This window comes from Pomacea canaliculata, linkage group LG4 (assembly GCF_003073045.1).
Source record: "Pomacea canaliculata isolate SZHN2017 linkage group LG4, ASM307304v1, whole genome shotgun sequence".
NCBI classification, from domain to species: domain Eukaryota; kingdom Metazoa; phylum Mollusca; class Gastropoda; order Architaenioglossa; family Ampullariidae; genus Pomacea; species Pomacea canaliculata.
The window spans coordinates 14,611,341-14,630,213 of NC_037593.1; the positions used below are offsets into that span (position 1 = coordinate 14,611,341).

Below are 18,873 nucleotides of genomic sequence, written 5' to 3' on the forward strand. Positions count from 1 at the left end.
GAGACTATCCGTCGAGCCTCACGTGACTTCTAAAAGCAAAATGGCTGCGTTGTTACATGTATAACTTCAAGACTAACAAAATCAAAACTTGGTTGAGGTGAATTGGTAATACTCAGCCATAATACACCACTGTTGCAATTTTGCGGTTGTCTACAATTGTGGTTTATTTGTTTTTGTGGAACTTTGTTTTGAGGCTAAACAGTACCCTGGTGGAAGGAGGCTTAGGAGACGATAAGGGGCATTGACACGCACGTGATGTGTTACATTGGTGACATCTGTTGAAACAGTTCTTTCTTTAAGAAGTGGGAAACAAGTGGACGGAAAATGGTTAGTTTTTAAGTCTCTTCTTTCTCTATATTTTACATTTTGAGTAGCAGCATAAAATTGATAAAATAAGAAATATTTCAGTGGCTCATCAGATGAGAAGTTTAGAGTTATCTGATGTAGTAAGATACCTGTATCAAATGAAGAGTGGATACAGAACTGGTAGCTGACAACGACGGGCTTGCTGTGCATGCAGGTGTATGATTTTCGTCACAAATGAAAATAAATCCTTACTTGAAAGTTTACTTAGAATCCTATAAGTGTTTGGTTTTACTTTCCATTCGTTTCTTTTTCCATGAAACTGGTTTTCGTGATATAAGTATTCATACTCCTATTCATCTTCCAGGATAAACAAAAGCAGATCGTCACATTATAGACATTCATCAAGTTTTGTGCTTGTTTTCATGTACGTTATGTGTGCATGCATTTGAGTAAAGCAAATTAAACCAAAACATTGCAGGAACTACAAAATACCTGGAATTGTAGAGAAGCTATACATAAAATCTAGATTTTAGGTTTTATTCCCCTATCATCACTATATCCTTTATAATAAATAATTTGTATTTCTTTTAAACTAAATTAGTTCTAGTTTGTGTTAAAGGTTATCTGATAACACCTTGAATAGTCCAAGACCATACAGCAAACAGATAACATGCGGTTATGATTACACACCAGAAGAAAGAGATATCAGGATGTACCATGAAACTGAAAGTAAGGCTTTAAACGAAAACAAAAGTAGAGAACACTATTTTAACTCTAAAGATGTCATATTGGAAGATTTTCTGCTTGCGAGATTACACGTGTACGGATTTTTTTATAATATCAAAAATAGCAGGTGGTACATTGCATAATAGACTTGTTGAGATATAAATATTTAAATTCATCTGAGAGACTGTAAGGGGGCTATGGTGTAGTGGTAGCACGCCCAACTTAAAATTGGTTTGTCCTGGGTTCGATCCCCAGTAGCTCCACGTTTTTTTTATCCCTCTTTTTCTGCCCACAGGTGTCATTGTATCACTAGTTCTGTAATATATTTTCACTAAGAACTAGTCATTAATAGTTGTATCCCTCTCCCACAAAAGGCATGTCAAACTAAGGCTCCCTAGAAGGCCACACGGGTCACATTTGTGTTGTCATGAGGGTGGCACAGTTTCCTTTGTGCAAACCACAGGTGTGCACTCATGGGCTGCATGTTTGGCATGCCTGGTGTAGCGGTTAGACAAGTTTTATATAAGTTATTATAAAATAAAAGAAAAGATTTTTCTGGCATGCAAAATTTTCTAATTGTGTTTAAAAATTGTATACAGACCTTAATTTCCCTCCTCTTACCCATCTTAAAATTAACGACACCTAGTGGTGCCCTTACAAATGTATGTGCATTTTCTTTGTAGCTGCTTCTTTTATTTCATTGTATATGTTTACATGGTTTTGTCAAGTGATATGAACTTGCCTTTGCTTGGGGAACAGCACTGTACGCGTTCTCTTATTATTGTTCACAGACATTTTATAGCAGTGCCTTTACAAAACAGCTTAGCCACAATTTAGAAATGATGTGGCATTGAGGTGGTGCCGTAAAGGGCTAAGTTTGAAATGAAAGTGAAAGTGGAGATAAATATTGTGTAATGGTATTTTCATGTTTGTAAGACCATGTGCATGATAATGCATTGCACAAGCGATACAGTCAATTATAAAAATGTGAGACACACATGATCTCTGTGAGGGGGCCATGGTGCAGTGGCAGCACACCCATCTTATAATTGGGTAACCTGGGTTCGATTCCCAGTGGCTCCATTAAACTTTTCCCCAAATATTCCCAACTTCTTTATCTCCTAGAGCCAGAGCATTTTAAGTGCATAGAATTTCTGTAAATGATTAGTGAAGTGTCTTACCATCAAATGATTTTGTCAGTAACTATGTGCTCAGTTGGTGCATATATTACTGAAAGTCACACATCTCGCCTTAATTGCTTTGTGATCACATAAGATTCACGTTCACATTCTCTGAAGGAAAGTCAACACTAATCTTCTGTTCATTTGAACATGTGCAGCTACACTTGCTACACTTAAGAATCTCTACTCAAGCATTTGCTTGTCTGTAGTAATGTCTGTAGTATATTGTGTGCTTTTAAATGTTTGTGGCTGTAGTTTACATAGCTTTGTTCATTTGTATCTGTTTGCTTTTTTAGCCATATAGTGTGGTTAAGTTTAATCACTTGGATAAACCTGCGTAGTTCTGTTTTTGTGAGTCATTGAATGAGACTTTGTACCAAGCAGGCAGCTAAAGGTCATCTTTTGACAAGATTGAATGTAAACAACAGGTGGGGTTCTTGCACATGAGATATGCATACAGTACTAAAACATTTTAGGGATTTTTTTTTTCATATGGCACTACATATGCTGATATGGTATACTAACATCTACCAACTTGAAACTAAAAGTAAACATGAAAACTGTGTTGACATTAAGCGACTGATTGAATAGCTTTATCTTTCTATGAAAATTTGACAAAGAAAGATGCTTGATTCTTTTTTGTTTAATGTCTTCAAGACTCCTGCATCATTTTCCTGTAGTTCTGGATACAAGTATTCCTAATTTTGGTTTACTAGATGTGAAAGTTGTTAAAATGCAAGGGATATGTCCAGAAATACTTTTAAAGGAAGTGGTATCCTGATTGCAGATAAGGTGCATAGAACTAAAGGCATATTGAGCTTCTGCATCATTGGGCATAAAGCCATGCAAAAATTAAAAGCTTAATGTAAAAAGCAAAACTAAAAAAAAATAAAAATTGAATGTTGCTTTGTGAGGGGTGTTAAAAATTATTGCTTTGTTTTCCACAAGACAATGCTCTAACTTTTAACCATTACACACTATCAATCTCTACACAAAACAGGAACAAAAATATGTGAGAGTGTGCTCAAATCTATGATTGTTAGTGGTAGTTGTTTAGCATACTTCAACTTTGTGTTATCCCCAGATAACTTCAAAGTAATTTTACACAGCAAATTCTTTAGTACCAGCATGCAGTCTACCCATTTTCACATTACAATAGACAATGTTGGACATAGTAGCAGCTCCAGTTGCCTTAGCTCATGACATAAACTACTGATACCTTTAAACAGCATCAACGAACACCAGGTGCAGGGATTATCTACACACCATCCTTTTGTTATATCATTTGTGTGACTTGTTTGTCTTTTATTATAAGGGTTTCAAGACTATTGCTATTGACTATTCCATGTACTCCTTGAAAGATGCAGCACAGCTATGAGTGCATCAAGCTCTGTGTGTGTGAGAGAAAGAATATATCCAACCAACAAAGGCTACAGTTTTAGTTTTATAGAATTGATGATCAGCCGTTCTTTAGTTTATGCATCTTTTTTGCCTTTCCTTTCAGTCTTATGATGATGAAGGTGCAGGGCCATATGTTGGTTCTTTCCCCAAAGGCTTTGGTTATGGACCAGAAGACTCTGAACCCGAGACAACAGCAGCAAGCCCAGAAGAACAGCCTCGCATTTTGCTTATGGGCCTACGGAGGTCTGTCTACTTCTGTATTATTATTGTTAGCATTAGGAAGCTATCTGACATGCACTTTTACATAACTTTCAAAAAAAAAAAAAAAACCCTCATTCAAACTTTTTCTTTTGCATAATTTTTGTTCATGTTTAAAGTAAAACTTTAGGTTTAACTCTTGTGATAATGTTATAAAATCAAACCTTTCCATAAACTTGATGTAGGACATTGCGCAGAGTAACTTGCTGAAAAGAGGAACCACAAATGATTGGATTTAGTTCACCTTATTAACTGTAGATATCTGAATTGCTATTATGTTCATTGAATACACACATAATCTTCAGATTTGAAACTGCAGAAACTTCAAGAACCTTTTTTTAAAAAGTAAATAAAATGAAGCTTTTACACACATCATTACAAATACTATCAAAATTTTGATACATTAAGTCATCAAAATGTTTTGTTGCTATTACTTTTCAAACTGTAATATTTTAGTGTTTAAGTGAATATTTTTTCTTGTCTTTCCTTCATGAGACATAACTGTATGTAATATCGAGATTTATATAATTCTTTTCTCCCCTTCTGATGCTTTGCAGAAGTGGCAAGTCTTCCATCCAGAAAGTTGTATTCCACAAAGTGTCACCAAATGAGACACTTTTCTTGGAAAGCACGAACAAGATTGTAAAAGATGGTGTGTTGTCTTTTTTGCTTATATTAGAGACAAGTTACATGAGTTGTCTGAAGATTGGTAACAACTGAGATCTTTGAGAGATTAATTTCAACAAAGAAGAAAACCAAAAAAGTATAAGTTGAGAAATAGCATATTCATTTGATTTTGAAGACTTCATTTTTTGCAGACGTGTCCAACAGCTCCTTTGTCCAGTTTCAAGTCTGGGATGTTCCTGGCCAGATCGACTTCTTTGATCCCACCTTTGACTCTGAGACAATATTTGGTGGCTGCGGAGCCCTTATCTTTGTTATAGATGCTCAGGTAAATGGCGTCTGTAAAGTCTAATTTTAGATTTAAAGTATAAATGATTTAGATTAAGGAATTCAAGACACTTGTTTTCACTAATGTGAAAAGTAATAAATATGCATTAAGGAGGGGTATGGGGTCACGTTGGCCATTTGCTGTGGCTATAAGAGCAGAAACATATTTATGTTAACATGTATACAATGTTCACCACCCCTTTTAAATTTTATCTCTCTTATTAGTTTTTAAAAATTAGAAATTTTATTTCTTTTTTTCTTGTTTTAAGTGTCCTTGGAGAAACCCAAAAATTATAGTAGGATAAAATATTATTTTGATGGAGGGAAGAAAGTTGTTTCATATATTTTATAGAGGTATATAAAAGATTTGTCACTGTCAGGATGACTACATCGAAGCTCTGGCACGGCTTCAGATGGAAGTGACGCGAGCCTATAAGATCAACCCAAACATCAAGTTTGAAGTGTTTATTCATAAAGTGGATGGACTTTCTGATGACAACAAGATTGAAACACAACGGGACATTCACCAGAGGTCAACAGATGACTTGGCGGAAGCAGGCATGGAGAATGTGCACTTGAGGTAAAGGGAGCAGCCTCCAATCTGGGACTGGGATGCTGAAGTAAATTTTGTCTGTAGGCTTGGACTGGGATGCTGAAGTACCATTTGTCCTGTAGACTGGGATGCTGAAGTATTGTTAGAATAACATAAGGTGTAATGTGACTCAATGGCTTTGATAAAAGGTCAAGTCTGTTGACTCAAGTGAAGATTCAAATTTAAGTGTGATGACATAGGTAACTAACAAACAGGGATATGTAAAAAGGTGGCTAACAAAACAGAGATATGTAAAGAGATGCAAAATACAGCAAGCAGAAAATTTTGTTAAACCAGAAATTTACTTGATTGTGATTGCTGTATGTGAAACCTCTACACAGGATGCTGGAAGCTATGTCATAATCTGATTGCAGCTTTCATTTAACAAGCATCTATGATCACTCCATCTTTGAGGCTTTCAGCAAGGTGGTTCAGAAGCTAATTCCACAGCTGCCAGTCCTTGAAAATCTTCTGAACATTCTTATCTCGGTAAGAATATAAATCCTTGACAATCTTCTGTACATTCTTATTTCTGTAAGAGGCCAAGAGAAAACTTGATTGGAGGAGAAGATGAGAGGATCCAAAGTGAACGACTAATAATACGAGACTTTTGTGAGTTTGATACATACATGCATTAATGCACATGCTTAATGTGACATTTGTACATGAAAAGAAATTTACTTGATTTCCATTATTATTCCAGTTGCTAATGTTGTTGCAGAATTCAGGCATTGAAAAAGCGTTCCTGTTTGATGTGATGAGTAAAATATACATTGCAACCGACAGTTCACCAGTGGACATGCAGTGTTATGAACTTTGCTGTGATATGATTGATGTCGTCATAGACATGTCTTGTATATATGGGTAAGTGTAGCATAGTATGTGGATCTGCTCTTTGGAGTCCCCCAACTCCCCACCCCCTATCCTCCAAAGTGTTGTGGGCATCCTAATGAAAGTAGTGAGAGTCAAGCGCTTTATTTGCTAGCTTTCATGTAGAGTGAACCCTGTTTCGGAATTCTTTTAGCATAACAAAGCTTCCATACATCTTTGCTGAAACTTTGCTCGACATAAATATGCTGTTGTAGATTTTTTTTGTGTTTGAATGCTGCTGTGATGCTTTGAGTGTATCAGGTCCCTGCATTGACTGGCTGTCTTCTTGTTATGATTCAAATGCAATGTTTTGCTAGCTGTAATTGCATCATCATATCTAAGGTCACTTTAGCATAGCAGTGTGTTCATTCTTTCAACCTCACTTTGTGCAGACCTCCAGAGAGGTCCACAGTTGACTTCACCAGTCAGTGCACCTGATATGCCTGCTAGTTGTCAAACAAACGTAGGACCGTTCAGTGATCTGTTTAATCATGACCTCAAATGCTGCTGTCAAGCTGAGTTTTGAAAACTCGGAGAATGAAAAATACTTGCACAAGATGTCAGCCAGCAATGAAGGCATCACAGTCCCGTGACTTTCTCAAAATTAAAAATAACTAAAATCCCACATAATACTAGGTGGAGAGATAGAGCTTGCTGCTATACATAATAATTTAATGCTTTGCTTGGCAAAGTATATACCAGAGACTTTTCTGAGGGGGGCATGATGCAAAGGACTCTTCATAACTGAAAAGCAGATAATTCAGGAAACATTAATGGTATTAGGAGGAAAAAATGGTTATTTTTCGTGGTGTGTCGTAGACGCAGATCAGTGTGCCTATAGCCACCTGGCTTTTGGAAAATGTCATTTGACAGCCAGTGTGTGCTTCCACGTTAGATCATATGGCTTAGAGCTCTGTCCTACTCACCCATTTGCCTCATCCCCCTCACCCCTTAGTTGTGTGCATGAATATGAAAGCATTGAATTAATTTGTTTACTAGTTTTCCTTTGTTGTATTGGCATTGTCTTCATTCTTCAGCTCTTATGATCTTTGGATGTCGACACGGTAATATTTTAAAAATTACAACCAAATTAACCCTTCTGTCAATTTGATCCCATCAGTAATTTCTCTGGTGACTATGTAATGGTCCTGAAAAGTTTTCCCAAACGTGTGCTGTATTGTCTGGTTTGAAAATTTACTCACATTGCTGGTTGTTAAAAAAAAAAATTTTTTTTTATAAGACTGCCTTTAGTTGTGTCAGACACCACTGCATAATTTAACTAAATTCTTCTGTGATAAATCATCCATAAAGAAGGGAATGATAATGTCTTTTTCTGCATTTGACAGTACTATTTTTCTAAATGCAGTAGTTATTACACCTTTTCCATAAAATGACAGCAGACTGGTGGTCACGTAGCAGCCAGGGTTTCTCCAAGCATTAATGTGCCAGAGGCTCAGTAGATGTCTTACTATATCTTATTGCCAGTGCTGCCATGATCTAATGTGATAAACATGGACAGGACGGCACTGTCTGTTGCTTTTGTTCAGCCTGACACAAGTCATAACCATCTCACTTGCCTGGGGACCCCCCACCTTACCTTCTGCACCTATCATGTTTGCTGCATAAGTATGCACATGCTCTGTGCCTCTGTGGATATTGATCTATTCCTTTGGATGGTTTTCATTATTTATGCTCTTCATTTGTTTATTTCACATTTTATCAGCTTATTTCGTAAATATTAATTCTGAATGTTTTGTGAAAAGTGGACTTGTTATTACTATTATTTTATCAAAATAACACTTTTTTTTTAAAAAATCTTATTTTTGTGCCTTTATCAATACATGTGTAGTTTCATCTATTTCTGGATGTTAACCTTGGAATGAGTTTAACAGGACTTTTTCAAATCTGAGAAAAGATTGAGTGTTATTGGGGGAAAAAAATCAATATATCCAGTTTGCTTTTTTTTTTTTTTTTCAATCCTGAAACTTCTTCAATGTTTCTTTTTGTCACATACAGTGCACGTGATGATGGTGCATTTGATGGTGATTCCTCTGCTATCATTAAACTCAACACCAACACTATTTTGTACCTGAGGGAAGTTAATCGTCACCTGGCCCTGATCTGTATTCTGCGAGAAGACAGCTTTGATAAACAGGGTGAGCAGATGTCCAATAATGGTTGAGGGGGCGGGGGGGAATTGGTGTTTTACACCATGTCAGCAACTAAGGCTATATTACGGCAAGCAGCCAGCTCTGTAAACAGATGCCACGTGCAGAGAAAGATCAGCGTGCCCGAGACGAGAAATGAACTCAGGGCAGCCATAATAATGGTTGAGAGGCAGCATGTGGGATAGATGACATGGATAATTCAGCAGGTGCTAAATAACAACATGCAGGAATAGGAAATTTTTGTGTTAAACAAAGCAATAAAATGGCAAGAAATGTGAACAGTTGATGAAGGTATTTTATGGCTGAGATATAGAACTTCCGAAACCAGGAGAATTGTACTTTGTAATGTTTTTTTGGTTTTTTTTTTTTTTTGTTGAGATTTTGTGGAAACCATGGGGGTTGGTGCACATTTTGCATATTATGATAAAAATGTACTTTTTTTTTTTTAAAAGATTTAGTTAAGTTAATAAGCAGATTTTTTTAGTTGAGTAGGTAGCTAGGGAAAGGAACAGTGTGATGATGTACATGTTGGGTATCCTTTTGTGCATGTTTGTGTGCTACACTTAAACTGACAGAAGTGTGGTTGGTACTGGTGCTGTTACGACTTTACTTTCTGTGCAGGTCTAATAGACTACAACTTTGGCTGCTTCAGGAAAGCAATTCAACAAGTGTTTGACATTAAAAAGCAGGCAGCAGCTGCCCGCGCTAAAACAAATGCCACTCGCGCTTTTCCTCATGCAAATGGTATTGCAGAGGGTGCCACATCATAACTGAAGGGATATGCTGAATAGTTGTGTTGGACACTCCTGTAAAACTGTAGGTTCACTCATTGCATCAAATTTGTGAAGAATTATACCTTGCAAGATGCAAATCTTTTTCCACTGTGGAGCAAATTTTTCAGCATGTTTCTTACGATTTTATTTTTTTCAAGAACCAAAAAAACATTACTGCTAATTAAGCTCAGATGTAGTGCCAAGTTCAAGTACATTTGCACAGTCTTGGACATTCTTGTGCTTGCATGTGCAGAACATGAATCCTCAGAAATGGATGGGCTCGCCATGATAAGGGAAGTTTTGAAACAAGACTATCATCTTCCAGAATTGTCCTCTTGCAAAGGAAGGTGACTGGAAAAAAAATCCAAGAAAACAGGATGTGTGCACCTTGGATGTTTTATTAAAACAAAATGACTTCTGCATGGTGAACATTCGTGGTTGGAGTGTCACTCAACAAACCTTACTGGCTGCTTCTTAATAATGTGATTGTAGTTTTAGATGTGCACATATAATGGTTATTTTACTTTTTGCTGGGTGTGTTTATACATGCATGTTTGAACGAGAGCATGGACATTAAACCTGTGCAATCAGTCAAGAATGCAAAATGAGAAAAAATGTTGCAATATATTTATGCAGCCAGTTAGGCTCCATATAAATATAAGATTGATTGTCGTGTTTCAAGTGGAGCTCCCTATACTGTTGGGTGGAGAGGACTATATGCATATGGTGTGTAGTGACCTGTTGGATGGTAGAATGTGATGCATAGCATTAAAAAAAAAATAGAAACAGTTGTAAGTTTTATGACTGCCTGTGCTATATGACTAAAACAGCTTTTGCATTAACAAACAATTCTTTGAAATGTCAGTCTTGTTTTTGTTGGGTTTTTATCAATTTGATAATTCGTTCATTGAGTATGGTGTATCTTTCTGCAACAGTACTATCCATTTCATGAATTGGGTGTACACCTTATGATGAATGCGCTTTGCTGATAATTTTGCATTAGGCTGGATTTCAGCAGGTTTCAGTAATCATACATGTGCACATATATGTGTGTGTGCATGAATAATACGCATGTAACTTTGTGTGAAACATTAAACAGGTTAGCTTCCAGAGAAAACTTTGGTAAGAAGTCTCATTCGAAAACTGAGCATAGAGAAAGATCGAAAATTAAACATTGCAGTCAACTTTATGTGTTAGTGGCTTTGCGAAGTTTTTTTTCTAGTTCACATATTTTATGTTTATTTAAAGCTTTCTGCCAGATTTCACAAGCATGAATGACTGTATGTCAGCATTAAGAATGTCAGTTGCAAGTTGCAATACACAAAAATGCAAAAATGCTTTCATCCAAGAAGTTTATATGGTTCATGAAGCTGTGTGCACCTCATCCACTTTTGGGAATTTTTAAATCTTTATCAAGAAAAGGATATTTACATTATTAGTAATTTTGCTGTTAACCAGAGCAAGTGATAAAGCTCAGTGGTGATGACAGCTGTCTTTTTGATAGGATCTTGCTGTACTCCAATATCGGAATAATTTAATCTTAAAATTTTGTGATTGTTTTTCTAAGTCTGGGGGGAAAATAAGTTTATTTTCTCTTCACCATCATTTAATATTCTTATGCTGGCTGGAGATTTTTCGGTCAGATATTGTATTCTACAGCATGCAGTGAACAAAGCTGTAGAGGTGGTTTTTCCCCTCCATGACCAAATCATGTCAGCTGATTTACAATTTGTAAAATAAGAAATTGTTTATTGTAGTGTGGTTTATGTGTGTCTGGAAAAATATCAGAGCCTTGACCAGTGAATATATTAAACTTCTGGTCAGAATTGATGCAAGTGAAAAGATTCACCAGGGGTTTAAACTTTCCCACAGTAATTTCAATATTTTTGTACTTGTGCTGTTCACACATAATCTCACTGATCATCAGTTTGTTAAACTTCATTTCAGCTTTTACGTGTCTTTATAGTCAAATGGTTTTGTTTGGATTTCTTCTTCAAGCAGTCTTATCTGCAAATTTTCCTCTTTTTCTTCCTGTAGTATGTTGCATCATACTGTGTTACACCATTGCTTTTCAGCAAACCATTTTATTTCTAGGTTATGTATGATTTATAGCCACATACACTGAAAACCTAAATGAAGTAATTGAACATTTTAGTGCAGTTGGCCGGCTTGTAAATTTAAAAAATCAGCTGTGTGCTCTGCTATCAGATTTTATTGCTATGCGGGGTTTAACTGTCAGACATGTACCTGTAGGAGTTTTCCCCAAATCTCAGTAAGGATTCATAGTAATTGGTATATGAAGCATCCAGGAGATCCAAGTACTGAATGGCTGATAATTATTATATGCATCCTCCTAATCAACACAAAAGTGTACATAAACACAAATTCAAATGACTGTGACTATAACCATGGGATAAATAAACATTTTATTTCAACAATGTCAGTGATGCCAGTTTCACACAAATTTTGTTCCTGGCCACACCTGGAAGAATAACTTGCTAAAACAATTGTAAATAGGTACACTTCAGGAAAAACAAATTAAGGTCCACTAAACGTCAGGAGAAAATGGATTGCAAGTGTGAGAAATCTTGACTGTTTATGACAAAGAAATGAACTTGGGTGGACATGCAAAATGGATAAGGTGATTGCTTCCCTGTCAATGATTATTCATGTTGTGACATACTTCTAAAAGTTACTTTTGAAAAAAATGTCACCCTAAAGTTTTCTACGCAGTGGCTAATTTAGCAACCATTCGAGAGGAATGTTGACTGCATTCATGACTTCTCCCTCATGAATCTATTGAGCCTGCAGTCAAGGTTACCTGTATTTGATTTGTCAGATGTCTTTTCTGTCACTAAAATATTTTCATCTGGTTCAAGTGCCTGCCTAAAGATTTATTATGGCATCACTAGTCTTAACTGTAACTTCAGTGCAATGGCTTTAATAAAAAACATAGCTGCTTTGACAAGAACAAAGCTTACAACAGCTTTAAAAAATGGAATACAGGTCTAAACCCAGCTGAGTTAATGAGGGCAACAAAACTAAAAGCAGGGTTATTTCTTTGAGGAAGCAGGGTGCACATGTAAAAGGCTAAAATTTCAAGAGGCATGGCTCACATGAAGCTAATATTACACTCTAGCCTTAAATGAGAACTAAGTTTTATTTGCTTATGAAAAAGAGCTTCTCCAAACATGCAGCAGTATAAATCTTTTGGTAGACATCTTTGTTTTGTTTTACATACTAAGCTACTCATTAAGTCTACCATATTGGGAACAAAACACTTGACAAAAGTCATCTGAAGTAGGAAAGCAATGATAAAAATGCACTGATGTGTGGCGACAATTGTAATTGGGAGTCATAATTTTCCCAGCAAAGTCTGCAAATTTATCAGGAAAAATGCACAAATTGTGTACCGGTGTAATATGTTTTTTTAATTAATGATAAAATGTTTAAAATGAATGTTAGATGGGGTAAAAGTATGTACAACTGCAAAGACACATGGCTAGTTACTAGTATAAAATGGACTGAGACACTTGTTAGAACATTTCAAATCAGTCATGTATATATAAAATAAATCTTGGTAACAATTTCAAGTTTGTTTTTTTGAAACTGGTAACAAAATGTTATAGGAAAGAAGACAGAGATAGGAACCAAATACATATAATTGCAGAAAAAACAGATAATACATTCAAAGTTCAATAATAACTTGTGTCATTTTTGCAACTAATAAAACTAAACCGTGTGACAAAGCCTTCAAACAGCTCACAAGCATACATTTATGTGCAGTAAAATACATAGCACAGTAATTCAGAACTTGCATTTTGCCAGTTCATTATTTTATTTGTTTATTTTATTTTAGCCAAATCACTATTTACCAAATTTATGTATCTTGTATAAAGTTGTGTGGCTTGAAAGCAACACAGGAATCACCCTTAGGAAGCAGCAAATAAATTTGCACAGTAAAATCCTATACCTGAGCAGCAAAGAAATAAAACTCTTAACATAGTTGATTGCAGTTGCCACGTCACTGGAAAAACTAGGATTTCAATATAAATACACATGCATATAAATCTGACCCCAAAGAAATGATGACTGAGTACAAATATCATTATCATGTACACACACAGGTTAATTAAGGCATTGCAGCATACCAGAAGCAAATGTTTAAAAATGTCTACCAAACTACATATTGCTTTGGCATCAAAACAAAAATTCACCGGTTTTACTCAGGTAGTTTAGACCTTTATTTAACAAAATTTGTTTTTCTCAAACTCTTTTCAGAATTATTTAAAACCATTAAGAATACCAGCCATAATTATTATCAAAATGAATTTTCACATTGCATAAATTAAGTGAACCAATCATTCAAAATGTCAAAAAAATTATCTGTAAAGTTTGTGATTCAGACACAACTTTATTGAAGGACTATGGAGTATAGTTCTTAGTTTTGATTGTGATCCTATTAAAAAGTTTTAGCTGTCACTGAGATGTGCAACTAAAAGCACAGAATCAAATGTTAAATAAATAACCATGCTAGATAATCTATTCTGCACTTAAAAGATCATTTATATATTTGAGAACCTTCAAGATATTGTTTTAAATAATTTCTTTTTAAAAAAGTTCTGAAGATATTAACTTCTTTTTAATGCTGGCTTCTTTCCCTATCAGAAGATATTAAGAAATAGTCTGGCAGTGTTCTTGCAGAAATGAAAAACTAAATGGAACAAAGAGCTGACCATAAAGTGTATGCTTAACAAAATATTTTTGGGTTCAGTAATTCAAGCAAGCAGCTTACAGTTGTGTGCAAAGGTTGTAAGATAGTCAAGGAAATAAAATTGTTGGACCATTAAAACCCCTCTCACTGACAATGTAATTGTTGTAAACATGAACATACACGCACATGAAAACACATTTCTTGCATCCCCCCTCCAAAAAAAATAAAATATAATAAAAAAATAGTCACTGGTTTGAAGTATGCTCTTCACTTTTAAAGTTTATGCTGGTATACAAAAAACCATGTAGGATGAACAAGTAGTGAAATAACCATTTCCAAGATGCAGATTGGCAAGGGAAGCCCTGTGTGCATTTGACATCATAACTTTTTAACAACCTATAAATGCTGGGACAAAAATTGGAATGTGTGTGCAGAATGAAGTAGGGGTAAGTAGCAAACATTAAAGTTACCAAGGTTCTACTGCCCTATACAGATAGAGGCAGCTGGCAAATGTAGATATCCCCACTGGTCCAAGTAAACCAATCACATTGCTGATACTAGAAGATCAGTAAACTGCAATGCCATGTTTCTTTACTGCCATTTAAACTCCCATTTTGTAAAAGTTTGACCAATATTAATCAAATATGAACCACATATATCAATTCATCACTGTAGTAAGGTGCATCAAAAGAAAAAACTTCACATGCTCATTCTTTCAAATGCAAACTCTAGATCTTGTACAACGATAATCCTGCAAACTCTAAATCTTGCACAATGATAATCCTGCAAATGCCCACTTGCATAATTTTACCTCCAACTCAAAATAGCTGCTTATTAAAATTGTATGAAGAGAGAAAAGCATGGGTACTGGGTTCAAAATATTTGATTGTGCAAATAATGCTGATACCCATCTCCAACTTATGTAGAATTTAAAAGCTTGGGATTTTTGTAACACCATTTAAAAACATAAGTCAATGAATCGGAAACATTTAAGGAATAAAAGTAATGTTAGCCATCCTCCTCCATGCCACTTTCTCCAGCTGTTTTTTTTTAAAAAAAACACGGATCAGGGTCCCTACATCCACATGGAAATGTACATATTTATAGGGTACTGGACTTACACCTTGTGGGTCTTTCTGATTCCAGACCAACCTATAAATTCTCAACACTACAAAGTCTTTGTAATGGTTGTGTTTACATGTAGCAACAGTTATCAGCTGTGCACAAATTTTAAAACATCACATTATACAATACTAAAACTACATTTTCCTGAATCCTGTCTAAACTCACAATACAGAAAATAGTTGGTTTAGATGACTGGCAAGGACAGAACAACAAAACGAGTCCACCAGATTGCCATATTATCAGGTCTGGAGGATACAGAAAACATCTGTTGTTGACTAGACACAACTGTCACTAGAGAATGTTTAAAAATGCTGATTTCAATAAATTCAATTGATTTAGGAAATAGTTTTGGACAGAATATATGGGAAAACTAAGTGGACAATAACCGGTCACATTAGCAAGGCATGAATATGGCAAGGAGAAACACCCACTGCGCATCCAGTCATTGCTGCCTCATGAAAATTTTCCCAGAAGCACTAACTTACATGCTGATTAAAAAAAGGCAGCAACAGCGCATTTCAATTTCATCTGGAATGTGATGGGTTATTTTACTGCAGACAAGCATATACACTCCTCAGATGTTCAAAGTGTAGGCTTGTACAGTATGCATCTATGCTTGTAAACTCCAACAGAAGTCACAAGCATAGCCCAGTAAATAAAACAGCAATGCTTTAACAAGTTGTTTTTGACAGCTCCGCAGGTATTTCTCACCAGCCGTTGCCGACATTTTTCTAGCAATAATCACAAAATTCTACTTATGGTGTCACACAAAGTTCAACACTTACACTAACTCACCATGACTGCCAGATTTTATCAAAAAAAAAACTCACAGTCATGTTATAATTCATGTTCAAGAAAACTAAAAAGCTATATAAAGAATTGAACAGCCAATGAGCCATACAGCTTAGCAAAACTACCTACATGAATGGCCACAAATAACAAAATGATTTTTAAGTACTTGAGAACCCTCTGTGAAACAACCCACACAGATTTGTACGGATATCTACAAATGTAACCATACAGACACCATTAACAGCATAACAGACTAATAGACAGGAAATACATCACAATCTGTTCTAAACACACTCAACAGGGAATATTTAAATGCCTACAGATTTTAATATATTTTAAAGGCCTGAAATGCCCTGTTCAAATTCAAGTCTGGTTTGTAAAATGCTGTAGGTATGATTGTTTCTCAGCATTAGCTACTTTTTTTTACTCAAATATTTTGTACAAACCTTTCTATTAATCACACTTATCACAGACTGAAATAAACAGTGTGGAAAGGGATGTTTTATGTTCTGCAACTTTGTCCCTCCCATCCCCTCCACACACTCAGTCACATCCCTCTTTTCTTCTCTCATTCATTCACTCAATCACTCATTTCACCTCTCTCCACTGCTCTTCCTTTCTTTGTCCCTAAGGCTTCTCTTAAGTAGTTGACACACTGTTCCTGGATCAGTCATTATTGCATCAAAGCCCCCAACCTTCCACTTCATCTGGCTGGCATTAACCTTGTAACAGGTTGACAGCTTCCACAACACAACATATTATTTAGCATGCAGCGCAGCTCAGTCTATCTCAAAGAACCAAAATCCAAAATTGGGGAGAGATAAAGTGCTTGGTGTGCTAGAAAAGGAGGGTGAGCCTAATGAACTGCTGCTGGTGGATGACAATGGTATGTCCATGGAGGCAGACCTCATTCTGCAGACCGGCTGCGAAATCTCCTCCAGACTATCAGTTAAGCCATGACAAGCACTGTTATTGGTGTTAGTGTTGTTCACTCCAATGCCATGGTTACCCTTGCCATCAAATGGTCTATGTCTTTCAAAGAACAGTGAGTACACGGTGGCTGCTGCTGTTGATTTGTGGCTGTGAAGGTGAGGTTCCTGTTGTACGAGTCATCTGTTTGTTTTCTTTGGATCCTCTGATGGTGGAGCAGTGGTGACAACAGACAAAGCTGTTGCTGGTGGTGCTGTCACAGCAGCTGATATGGCTGTTGTACCAGCAACAGTGGATTTCTTCCCAGCTGCTTGTGTTGCATCTTCTTTTTTCAGCAGCTCAATATCAAGCTGGTCCACCGAGGACACAGGCTGGCGCCAATATGTGACATTGCTGTACTCATTTGACATGCCTCTGTTGGCCAAGCTTATTGGTGGGAAGAAGTGGTCAGCAATGTCACTCATTCTACTGTACCTGTGACACAAGCAGAGAACCAATATCAGTTTCTCACTGAATCTGCTCAGTCCAAACTGCTCACAAAAAAACCCCTTCAAGAAATAATGAATATTACAATGGCTCTTAAAACATTTGTAAATGTCATCTTTATTTATAAGCATATTAGTTTTAAATATTTCAAAGACTGCAACATGTGCCAATATGTGAAATAATTCCAGCACTGATAATTTTGTTCCATATTAAGTAAGCAACACCAAATCAAAAAGTTGTACTCACGAGGATAGAAAAGTATGTGTTAGATCATGTCTAAGCTGCCCCTGTGGATTGATGGTGAAGATCCGAAAGCTGGGAATGTCCAGAGCTCTGTAGGCAATGACATCCTAACAACAGCAATGAAGGCAACATGATATGCTGTTTATGAAGTTCTTGTGCAGGACAATGCTAAATAACGACAAGTGTTGGTGTAGGGAAACAGAGTTGGCAAACCAGCAACTAAGGTTATATCGCAGCTCTACAAACAAGTGCAATATGCAGAAAAAGAATAGCATGCTTGGGACAAGGTCTGAATCCAAGACAGCCAATCCTCACTCTACTGGTAACAGGTGCTGAGTTTAGTGCCACCGGATCACCCGACAAATTGGGGAGAGAGGTGAAAGAAGATATATTAATGACAATGTGAAACAAAATAGGTTATGTTAAACTGATGAAGATTATTTCCAAAATCACAAGATAAGTCAGAAGACAATAAGGAGAACTATGCAAAGCAAAGAAATGAGATGTCAAATATAAATACAATAAACAGAAAAGGAAATGTGGCTTTGTCAAAGAGACAGCAGTGAGCTAGAGTGGATGAAAAATATTATATGGTGACAAGAAAGAAGATAACCCAGTTCCACTTACATTGATTTTATTGCCAAAGCCTGCATAAAATGGTGATGCAGGGAAAAGGCCAGCTATATCCCTCAGACAGCTTATCTTGAACTCTTCAGGATTTTTGACAATCACCTCCCTGAAAGAAAGGCAATATTGAAATAGGTGAAATTACAAGAAGAGCAAGAAGAATGAAAGAAAACAGTGAGAAAGGATAATGGAAGGAGTAGCAAAAAAAAAAAAAAAAAGCAATGAAAAAAATCACAATGAAAAACAGAGAGGAGGGTAGGTAGGGGTGGAAAATGACAATATTCTTACCTGTGGAATGCGCTGATGAGAGATATTGGATTCAGCAAAAGAGGTCCGTCAGGCAGGACTCTGTCCCCTTGTTTGATGCTTCGAAGAAGATCTTTAGTAAGGCGGGACTGGCCAATTGCGCGCGCAGAGAGGTAGATTAGTTTGTAGCCATTGTTGCTTAGGCGGGTAAAGAGTTGTGCAACCCCTGACTGAGACCAGTCTCGTCCAATGATGGGCAAAATTTGACCCAAAACATCAGATCTGCAATATGGCGTGCATGAGCAAAATTGAAACTTAAAACTTATAATTAACATATTTCTTATATAAATTCTGAAGAAATTATAGGACATCAGAAACAGGTTCTTGTTCAGGTTCATAACACACAATAAATAGGAAACTTTACATGACAAATAAAAAATATAAATAACAACCTAATTACAACTTTAAATGGGCTATGTATGCT

At 36.2% G+C, this 18,873-nt stretch overlaps 2 protein-coding genes and 2 non-coding genes across 5 annotated transcripts in view; 3 read left to right on the plus strand and 1 right to left on the minus strand.

The window, feature by feature from the left end:
• On the plus strand, positions 1-14,989 carry LOC112561187 (ras-related GTP-binding protein C-like). Of its 2 annotated transcripts, XM_025233498.1 has the most exons (10): positions 1-327; positions 3,718-3,857; positions 4,430-4,524; positions 4,691-4,824; positions 5,204-5,403; positions 5,790-5,904; positions 6,137-6,279; positions 7,323-7,349; positions 8,302-8,441; positions 9,075-14,989. In XM_025233498.1, the coding sequence occupies exons 1-10, from the start codon at positions 325-327 to the stop codon at positions 9,221-9,223; spliced, it is 1,146 nt and encodes a 381-aa protein (XP_025089283.1). In that variant the 5' UTR covers positions 1-324; the 3' UTR covers positions 9,224-14,989. The 2 variants fall into 2 exon arrangements, with proteins under 2 accessions (XP_025089283.1, XP_025089284.1); XM_025233499.1 differs by lacking the exon at positions 7,323-7,349 and having other exon boundaries at positions 3-327.
• Positions 1,224-1,295, plus strand: Trnal-uaa. Its single transcript has one exon. It is a non-coding gene; the product is annotated as a tRNA-Leu (tRNA).
• Positions 2,045-2,115, plus strand: Trnai-uau. Its single transcript has one exon. It is a non-coding gene; the product is annotated as a tRNA-Ile (tRNA).
• LOC112561186 (phosphatidate phosphatase LPIN1-like) overlaps positions 11,636-18,873 on the minus strand; it is a 16,872-nt gene continuing 9,634 nt past the window's right edge. Inside the window, 4 exon segments of the mRNA XM_025233497.1 lie at positions 11,636-17,261; positions 17,520-17,623; positions 18,144-18,252; positions 18,432-18,671. Coding sequence (XP_025089282.1) covers positions 16,967-17,261; positions 17,520-17,623; positions 18,144-18,252; positions 18,432-18,671 — 748 coding nt within the window. The 3' untranslated portion in view covers positions 11,636-16,966.